The sequence below is a fragment of the Arachis hypogaea genome, chromosome 4 (genome assembly GCF_003086295.3).
Source record: "Arachis hypogaea cultivar Tifrunner chromosome 4, arahy.Tifrunner.gnm2.J5K5, whole genome shotgun sequence".
NCBI lineage: Eukaryota > Viridiplantae > Streptophyta > Magnoliopsida > Fabales > Fabaceae > Arachis > Arachis hypogaea.
In genome coordinates this window covers 109,591,698-109,602,075 of record NC_092039.1, presented here as the reverse complement: position 1 = coordinate 109,602,075, position 10,378 = coordinate 109,591,698, and the positions used below count along the sequence as shown (strand labels likewise).

The 10,378-nt window shown below is 32.8% G+C and overlaps 2 protein-coding genes across 3 annotated transcripts; both read left to right on the top strand.

Annotated features, from left to right (window-relative positions):
* The first annotated feature begins 244 nt into the window (after positions 1–244).
* On the top strand, positions 245–3,316 carry LOC112795159 (sugar transport protein 10-like). Its single transcript, XM_025837109.3, has 3 exons — positions 245–709; positions 945–1,568; positions 2,768–3,316. The coding sequence occupies exons 1-3, from the start codon at positions 245–247 to the stop codon at positions 3,218–3,220; spliced, it is 1,542 nt and encodes a 513-aa protein (XP_025692894.2). The 3' UTR covers positions 3,221–3,316.
* A 1,862-nt stretch (positions 3,317–5,178) lies between these two features.
* LOC112797218 (uncharacterized) lies at positions 5,179–9,670 on the top strand. Of its 2 annotated transcripts, none has more exons than XM_072235945.1 (4): positions 5,179–7,523; positions 7,615–7,733; positions 7,851–7,988; positions 9,476–9,670. In XM_072235945.1, the coding sequence occupies exon 1, from the start codon at positions 6,941–6,943 to the stop codon at positions 7,505–7,507; it is 567 nt and encodes a 188-aa protein (XP_072092046.1). In that variant the 5' UTR covers positions 5,179–6,940; the 3' UTR covers positions 7,508–7,523; positions 7,615–7,733; positions 7,851–7,988; positions 9,476–9,670. The 2 variants fall into 2 exon arrangements, with proteins under 2 accessions (XP_072092046.1, XP_072092045.1); XM_072235944.1 differs by having other exon boundaries at positions 6,285–7,523; positions 7,606–7,733.
* The last annotated feature ends 708 nt before the right edge of the window (positions 9,671–10,378 follow it).

Here is a 10,378-nt window from a genome sequence, read left to right as displayed (position 1 = left end):
ATTAGTATATGCATATATTAAAAAGAAAAATAATTTTTTATATATATTTTTTTACTATACTTTTTTTTATGTTTTTTTAATATAAAAAATAAATATTTTATTATTTTATATTATGTGATTTCTTATCAACCACTCTTAATACTAAAAATAAAACAAATCCTAGGCAAAAGTGGTTCACATAAGTTTCCTCCTTGGGAAAGGGACGTTATGCATGGAATGTAAAAAAAGACACAGAGTTCAAAATATGGCAGGAGGTGTTGTCGCAACAGGAGGGGGTGGAACCCACCACGAAGGAAAGATCACATTATTCGTCATAGTCACATGCATTGTTGCCGCCATGGGAGGCTTACTCTTTGACTATGATCTTGGCATTATAGGAGGCATGACTTCCATGGACCAATTTTTACTCAAATTCTTTCCCAATGTTTACATCCAAATGAAAGACCAATCCGGTGTTCATCATCACAGTCAATACTACAAATTCGACAATCCATTGCTCACATTGTTCACCTCTTCTTTATATCTCGCCGCATTGGTTGCTTCTTTCTTTGCTTCCTCCATAACAAGAATCATGGGCCGCAAGATTTCTATGTTTATCGGCGGAATCTTCTTTCTTGTCGGCTCCTTGTTAGACGCTTTCGCCATCAACGTTGCCATGCTTATCATCGGTCGTTTGTTGCTTGGTTTTGGTGTCGGATTTTGCAATCAGGTAAAATCATAGTTACATGAATTCACTAATCAGGTAGCGTATGTATCGCATGCAAATTCGCTTATATTGCATACTAATTCATTTGTGAAATATCATATGTATATTTTTCACATATGATATACTGCATACCTATTTTCGTATCGAAACGTATTACGTTCTATATAACTATGAATAAAATTATTATCATTTATCATCTAATTAATGAATAAAGTTTTTTTTTTGAACAAACAAACAGTCTGTTCCATTGTATTTATCTGAAATGGCGCCTCCGAAGATTCGAGGCGCGCTTAACATTGGATTTCAATTGATGATCACAATCGAAATCTTGATCGCGAATCTCATCAACTACAAGCTTGCCAAGATTAAGAATGGATGGAGATTTTCCTTGGGAATAGGGGCAGTTCCGGCAATTATTTTGTGTTTGGGAGCAATTTTCTTAGATGACACGCCAAACTCCATGATCGAAAGAGGTAAACAAGAGAAAGCTAGAAAAATGTTGCAACGAATTCGCGGCATTGATGATGTGGATGAGGAGTTTCAAAAACTTGTGAATGCAAGTGAGGAAGCGAAAAAAGTGGATAATGCATGGAAGAATATTATAGAAGCAAAATATAGGCCTCAACTTGTTTTTTGTTCGTTGATTCCATTCTTTCAACAATTCACTGGGATCAATGTGATTATGTTCTATGCGCCCGTTCTTTTCCAAACTTTAGGGTTTGGGAGTAATGCTTCTCTTATGTCTGCTGTTATTACCGGTGGAGTCAATGTTGTTGCCACCATTATTTCTATATTTTCTGTTGATAAATTTGGAAGAAGGATTTTGTTTCTTGAAGGTGGCATTCAAATGTTACTTTGCCAGGTAAAAGTTAGTTACAACATGCATGCTTCAATTTATCATCAATTTATCAATTATCATATATAAACTTGCATTTAATTTGTATTGGTGAAAGTTCAGAATATATGTCATCCAATCTATCCAAGAATAAATAGAATTAACTAACTTTAATTTGCACTTATGAACATTCAGTAAATTATTATGTTTACTTATAAAAGTTCTTAATACTGAGAAATCTTTCATTAATAAATTTAGTTGTAGAAAACTATCATTTTTATCACATTATTATCTTTTATAAATATAAAATTAATTCTTTTATTTATGAATAAATTTGATACTATTCTGATTTTTTATGAGTATAAATAAAAGTTTACTCTTTCATTATTACTATATTCTTTCCATGGATAAATTTGGAAGAAGATTTTTGTTTCTTGAAGGTGGAATCCAAATTTTGTTTGTCAGGTAAAAATTAAGAATGGATTCTGTTAATTGTTTCTTTACTTGATCTTATAAAGTGTGGTGTATCATATACAAGACAGACTTTCTCATGTATGTTTTCTTTTGTCACTTAAATCTTGTATCAATTTTGCTATTTGTATATCAAATATTAATCGCTAAATTAGTTATATATATATATATATATATATATATATATATATATATATATATATATATATATATATATATATATATATTTGCATGGGTTGAAATATGAAATATATATTAAAAATGTAGATAATAATATATATATTTATACACAAATATATAATGATTAATTTAGTGGTTAATTTTTAGTTTATACATAATATCTTTTTATCTTGTATAGTATATGTAATTAAATTTTACAAAGTTAATTGAAATAAAAATTGAGATGATTTATTTAAAAAAGCTAGTTATATCATACGAGTTAAGTTTTAAAGTCGATTTTTAAATTAATCACACACATTAAAATAGTCTTGACAGAAATTTTAATTGTACCAATTACTTTTTAAAATTGACAAAAATGTATTACATAAACTTTTAACAATGTGATGAGGCACTTATGAAAGGAAAGGACTAATGTAATGTATTTTTTTCGATGTCAAAAATGTAATTGATATAATTGAGATTTGATGAACTATTATTTTAGGGCAATCTGAGAAATCATTTGGGGATTGAATAACTGAATACATTACTACATAATTAATTTAGAAAATAAGTGAGAATGATTGTTTAATTTGCAGATTGCGGTTGGAGCTATGATCGCTAAGGAGTTTGGGGTGAGTGGTGTAGGTTCATTTAACAAAGGAGAAGTGAACCTTCTTTTGTTCTTTATATGTGCATACGTGGCATCATTTGCATGGTCATGGGGCCCACTTGGATGGTTGGTTCCCAGTGAAATATGCTCTCTTGAAATAAGATCCGCAGGACAAGCCATCAATGTTTCGGTTAACATGCTCTTCACTTTTATCATAGGCCAAGTTTTTCTCATGATGCTTTGTCACTTGAAATTCGGTCTTTTCTTCTTTTTTGGCGGTTTTGTAGTTATCATGACTATTTTTATTGCATTCTTCCTTCCTGAGACAAAGAATGTCCCAATTGAAGAAATGAATAGTGTGTGGCGATCACATTGGTTTTGGGCCAGATTCATTCCTCAAGACATGGTTAATAGCCATGCTCATCTTCAGGATCTTTAGTTTAATTTCTTTCATTTAATTAGATTAGTTTTTATGTATTATCTTATGTTGCTACAAATAATATATATCATTTAGTACAATTCACAATATTTAGTACATGTTTTTGCTACTTCTCTTCTAATCTTAATTATAGTATATAATAGTTTAATAAGACCAAAATTATTTATTGAAAATTACTAATTAATTATAAATGATGTATTAAACTTTAAATATTTATTTTATATCATGTTAATTTATTGAATAATAAAACAAATGGATCTTTGAAAAATTTTGCAATAAACATATAAGTTTATTTGTAAGGATGAAAAGATTACCAAATAAATAAATAAATAAATATATCAGAAATTTAATTTTGCGATAAAGTTCTATATATGTTCACTAAAAAAAGAAGAAAATATCAAATAAATTCAAAAAGAATTTTAACATTGAACCTTTGTCCTTCTCCCACATGGATCTAAAAAATATTAGAATTTTATAATTTTTTCAAAGAATGAAATGAAATTAAAGACCAAAAGAAAGATCAAATAATGTGTTTGCTATTGCGATTTTTTAGAAAGCTTCGCATTATAATTTTTCAAGAATTTATTTGATTTTCTTTTTATTATTTTAGAAACTTATAATAAGTCCATTATACAAAATTTTTAGAAACCTATTTGTTATATTGTTCTCATTTATTATTTTGATTAATGTCTATAAAAATAGTTTTATAATTTTATTTCTAAATTTTTTAATTTTATTAATTTATTGTTTAAGTGTTAGCAAAAAATAATTAATTTTGTTGGTCATCTAATATTGGTCATATCAAAATATTTGGTAATTCCAAATTTAATGTAAGTTATCTCAAAAAAATTTTACAAGAAAGTACTTGTATGGTGTTTTTTTTAAAGAATTTTATTAATGATAATGGTTAATAATTTTGAATTTCCTATGAACTTAGTATTGAGTGTGTTTTTTAATGGAAATATATAGTTTGATCAATCATGATGTAAGGAAATGTGATGTGATGAGGAAAATGGTACAAACTATTTCATTATTATTAATTTTTAATCTTATGTAGCAGATTTCGGTGATTCCAAAGTTTCACAATTTTTTAAAACGTGGTTTAGTTTGCAGCGGTTTTAAACTGTGACAACTTTAATTTTTATATGAAACATTGCCACAATTAATTTTGTCATTTGCAATGGTTACTCCAACGATGAAAATCGCTGCTAATCGTTTGGCCACAAAACATGGGACAGTGGTTGCTACGTGTTATCCAACCATTTTGTAACGGTTAAAATCGTCACTCAACTTTGAAAAAATGGCCACAAATCTCCCGTGCATGTTTATTTAGTGATATATACTAGTGCGATCCGATATCACTTCCAACATTAAGAAATGGCATCATTTTTTTTTTTTATTTAAAAGAAACATAAACCAACCAAGAAGAGACTTTCTTTAGCTCCATAAATATATATCCCTCATGCAATGGATATGTCACCAATATGAATTGTACTCCATTATCTTGGAATCAAAATGAGTCTAATAATTGTGATGTCATATGCATGCCTTATATAAGTAAAAAATAATTACTTTTGTTAACATAATATTTTACTAGATGTTGTATGTACATATTAATAATATATTAAAATTAAATTTATAATAATTCATTAGACCATAGTCTCTATTTTTCTTTTTTCTTTTTTTTTAGCTTATCTTGTTTTTAATCTTTAAATGGGGTTATATATATATATATATATATATATATATATATATATATATATATATATATATATAATATATATATATATATATATATAAGGATAATAATATCCGGATAATAATATCCGGATGATAAGAGTGATAATAACTAGATCACTCAATTCACTTTTTTTACATGGTATCTAGAGCTCAGTAATGATCCATGACAAAGATTATACGACTACCCACAAATACTTCTTCACAGAAAAAAAATTTCTATACCAGTTTTTGATGATGATGAAATCAACAAAAGCAACTTTTGTAGTTGGCAAAAATTAACATTACACACAATTGGAGCAAATAGTTTGAAAGATCATCTCATTCAAACAAAAATTCCTCCACAATTCAGCATTGAGCCAGAAAGAACTGTTGGCACAGAATTAGAAAAGTATAAGGAATGAAAGTCTCAGACTATTAGCTTATAGTTTGGTTACTTACATCCATGGATGAGCCTCTCAAGAATCAGATGCTTAATTGTAATTTTGCCTATCAAGTGTGGGAGAAGATTCAAGATTTTTTTTTTCGAAATCTTCAAAGGCTTAAATCAAACATCTCAAATCTTAGTTCAAGATGATCAAGAAAGAAGGTCTTTCAACAGCAGCAGATTATCTTAGTAAAATTCATACACTAAAAGAAAAAAGGTATGTCGCCATCCACACTTTTTTCTTGCCATGCTTAAAAGCATGGCCAAAAGGGGTCAATAGTTACGCTTTTATGAAGGTGGCGATTGATTAAAGATTTTGCCACACTTTTTCTTGCCACACTTCAAAAGTGTACCCGAAAGGGTCAACAGTCATACTTTTATGAGAGTGACGAATGATTAGTGATTTGAAGCTAGCCATATCAAACAACAAGCACGATTTTAAAGTGTGGCAAAATATTTTTGTTATCGTCACGTTTTTTAAGTGTGCCCGTTTTCCTTAACTCTTTTGGCACCGCAAAAAGCGTGGCCACAATGTTCCAAAAAAAATATAGGTTTTCCACCCCTTTTTTCCTCGAAACACTGAGTTACACAACAATTTCTAACACTCTTTCTTTTCTTTGAAACACACAATGTTCATCAAAAATCTTCGAACACTCTTCTATCGCACAGAGCTCATCGCTGGCGCTCGCACTCTCTCATTTGTCGCAATGCCTCCGTCAACGCTGCCTGTAAACCCCGAGTAATTAGTGAATAATTAGTTAATAAATAATTAGTAATCAAATAAATCATAAAATGGAATTTTATGATTTAGAGAGGTAGAACTAATTAAAATAAGAATTTTGACACTAATTTTAAAGAATTTAGCCCAATATTAGGCTGAACGAACCGAATCGAACGAACCGAGCCCAACTTTACCATTTAATAAAGATGGCTTCAGCCATCTTCTCTCTCCTCATGCATGCTGAAACGCCGGGAAAAAAGGAGAGGGGAAGAACATAAGCTTCCAACCCTTGTTCTTGTTTCTAATTCCAATAACTTTTGATCCGAAGCTCCGATTGCCGTACCATTTGCGGCCACGTGTAAGACCCAGAATTTTCAAATAAATCTTATTATAAATTATTTTGTATCATTTAAATTATAAAGTTGGTAGTTATGAGATAATAAGAATTTTATATAATTCAATTTTAGATGCTTTATATTTATATCATTTAATACTTTAAGTTAAAGATAAAGAAAATTAATTATATTATTATATATTTTCAATTAGAGTAATTTATTGAGAATTAATTAGTATTTTTATACTATAAATACCATTTTAAAGTAATTTTAGAGATTTAATTAGTTTTTCAAATATTAATACTTCATACTCTAATTTTATTAAAATTATTTTACTCATATTAAACCCAAAATTCCCAATTTCATAAGCAAATCCTAATCCTAAATAAACCATTTTTCCTTTACCCAGATGAAACCCAGCTGCCGCCTTACTTCCTTCAGCCACCAAGATTCCTTTTTTCCCAAACCTTCCCAAACCCACGCAGCAAAACAGCAAACTCATGGAAGAAAGAAAAAAAGAGAAAGAGGGAAGGAGAGATGGGGGACTGAAGGAAGAGAAGAAAGAAAGGGAGAATGGAGAAGAGAGGGAGACGACGCCGGTGGGCCTCACTGCCACCATCGCCGTCGTTGTGCCGTCGGGAGGGAGATCCGAGAGAGAGGAAGAGAGCACCGATGAGGGAGAGCGTCGGGGAGGAAGTAGCTTGCTGCCGCCTTGGCGTCCTGCTGCTCGCGTCATCACCGCCAGCTTCGTCGGATCCTTACCGCCGAACCCGTTCTTGCCGCCGCCGTTGGAATCACGAACAGGGGAAGGAGAAGACGCGGGCCAGTGCCGCGAGGAGGAGTGCGACCCGCTACACAACGCTGCGCCGCCGTGTGTTGTTGCCGTCGCCGAGCTCCCATGGTTGCCGCTGGCAAGATTCAAAGGGAGAGAAGCTCGAGGAGAGAGAAAGATCGGCGGAGGAGGTTTTTGTTCGAGCGGCCGTGCCTCCACCGCCTTTCACCGTTGCAGATCCGCCACCGTCCACCGCGCCGCACCACGCCACGTCGCCGCCGGAAACTGCTACTGAGGCCTAAGTCTGTTTGGTAAGCTCTAATCTTGCCTCAGATCTTCTTTTCTGTTAAGTTGGTTCTACTGTGAGTTGTTTACTGAGGTTGTTTGCGTCAGGTTATACAGTCACCACTGTTGCTTGTGTGGCTACGCCGTGGTGATTATAGCTGCCGCCACAGTCACCGCCTGAATGCCCTGGAATTTCTATTGTCTTGCCCAAATTCAAGTCTAGTGTCACTACCCTGGTTTAACCTTTTTCCCTGGTTCTATTTCACTTTTACACGCTAACCTGCCTTGGTTTCATTTATTGTTTGTTCTGGTTTTAATTCCATTTTAATTTTGGTGTTGCCTTGAACTTTCAGTGTTGTTCCTGCATTTAATTTCATCAAATTCGAATCCTGCTGCAACCATTGTCATTACCGTAGGAAAATTAACGCTGCTGCGAATTAGGAAGGAAAGGGGATTGTCGCGTTTAAATTACACGATCTTGGCTAATCAAGGTAGGGGTTTTTCTTAAAATCTAATTCATATTACAGAGTTGTGATAAATAGATATTAATGTGAGAGAACATATGCCTGTGATTATAATTGCCTTCTAAATGTGATTTTTGCTGGACTGAATGACTGATTGCTTGACTGCTTGAGTAGTTTGTGGTTGCTGAAAAGAAATAAGTTTGGAAGGTTATTTAGTTGATTATTATGAAAAATGGCTTTTCTTGGTTTTGAAGCTATTTTTGATGATGTAAAGGAATTGGCTTTGGAAATGGTTTAATTTTGAGTTAGTGACTTTATAAATGATTTAGTATTTGAGCTGGTCTGATTTTAAAAAGAGGTTTACTATGGGCACTGATTCGCTTTGAAAATTATTTGATATTGGAACTAGCCGAATCTTAGAAAATGATTGAGGTTTTGGAAAGGTTTGAGAAATGTTTGGATGGGACCCGATCAGGGTGGCAGAATCCGAGTTTTAGAGGAGATGCTGCCGAAATTTTATAAAACTGAAAGTTTTGTTTGAAGTAATTGTTTAAAAAGATTTAGTTCTTAAACGTTATTTGTTTCGGATTGATTTATTTAAAAAAGAAAGAGTTATGTTTTGAATTGAGATTGTTGATTAACGGAAAGAAGGATAATGAGGATTGATATGAAATATGATTTTAGAATGAATTTGGAAATGGGATATGAATTGATGAATGATGGTGATATTGAAAATGGCTTAGATATTGATGAATGATGAATGAATTGTTTATATGGCTTACGAATTTGAAATATCTGAGATACGAGGTTCCCTGGATTAAGTGCCGTGGCTTGCCACCACGTGTACCAGGTTGAAAACTCGATACTCTGTTGACCCTACGATGTAAGTGTGTGACCGGGCACTATATAAATTCCCGGGAATGTTACCCCCATTGAGTAATATTGATTATTTGAGAAAAAGCTATGCATAGACTCTTGGGGATGCACGTCGGGGGACTGTCTAAGTACAATTCAGACTTGTCGGGTTGGCTGGATAACCGACAGATGAGCCTCATCAGCCATAGGACAGGCATGCATCATATGCATCTGTATGCTTTGCTTGGGTTTGAACTTGTTTTGGTTTGCCTAATTGCTAAACTGTCCTTAACTGCTACTTGAACTATTTGCTGTAACTGCTTCCTACTTGTGTTTTCCTTGTCTGTCTTGCCTGTGTTTGTCCTGGCGTGTTACATTTGAGAATAGATTTAGGTGCTGAATTAATGATTGTGTTGTTTGATTGCGTGGTTAGTTTCTGATTGAGATTTGCTTATGAGAAAAGGAAGACTTTGGATTTCTGAAAATATTAAACATTGTTTCTGTGAAAATGTTTTAAACGATTAGCTGTTGGATTTTAAAAGGATTCATAAGGCAACGATAGTCACTGAATTTGAAACATTTTCTTATTAAATATCTTCTTATGACAACTTTGAAACTCCGTGGTGAGACCATGTGGTTAGGTTCTCACCCCCCTACAGCTTTACCTTTTCAGGAACCTGATGAAGAAGCATTAAGAAGAATTGTACTGCGTTTGGTTTATATGTTGTTATATTAATTAGTTTATTTTCTTCCCTCGTCTTTGTTATTACAAATTTGTAAGAGGGATAGGAATTGTATGTTTTATTTGTATATACTATTATGAGTTAGTATATAAAGAGTCTTGTATATGAATCTATGCTTGTTTGTATTTTTTTTAAGATTAGGTATTAATTTCCGGTTTTCAAAGAAATCAGCGATACAACGTCGAGTCACAGGCTCCTATTTTAGTATTTAGTATGTAAAGTAGTTGTAATACTTCTTGCTATCAGAGTAGCGCAGCCGGAAGCGTGATTTTGATAGTGAGGGTGTTATACCACGCGTTTACCATGTCGAGTTCTACAAAGCCTAGTAGTTAATTTGGTAAGGAATCCACTTTTCAGTTTCGATTTTCTCTTCCCCTAATTTTGAAATTCAATACGTAATTATGTTGAATTTTGTGTAATTTCGGTGTTTAGGATCGAATTAGCTTCGTGGACTTGCTGGGTCTTGTCCCAATTTCGCGTTGGTAAGGTGAGAAACGCTTAATCCTTTTCAAGTTATCTAATTAGTAAACCCTATGGTAGTTTTAGTGTTATTTGGTGAAATTAGTTTGGATTGTGTACTTTGGAAACAAATTGATGGAGTTGGAGACTTGGTATTGGACTCTGGGGGGTCGGAGACCCATTTGGGGAGACTTTGAAAATTTGGATATCGTGGAACGGTAACAAATTCTGACGTTCCGGGTTTTATAGAAAATCGGTCAAGGTATGGTTTAGGTTTCTCGTATTTAATATATAATGTTCTGTGAAAACATAGGCTAGATGACCATAGAATAGGTTGGAACGTATGAGTATGTTTAATGA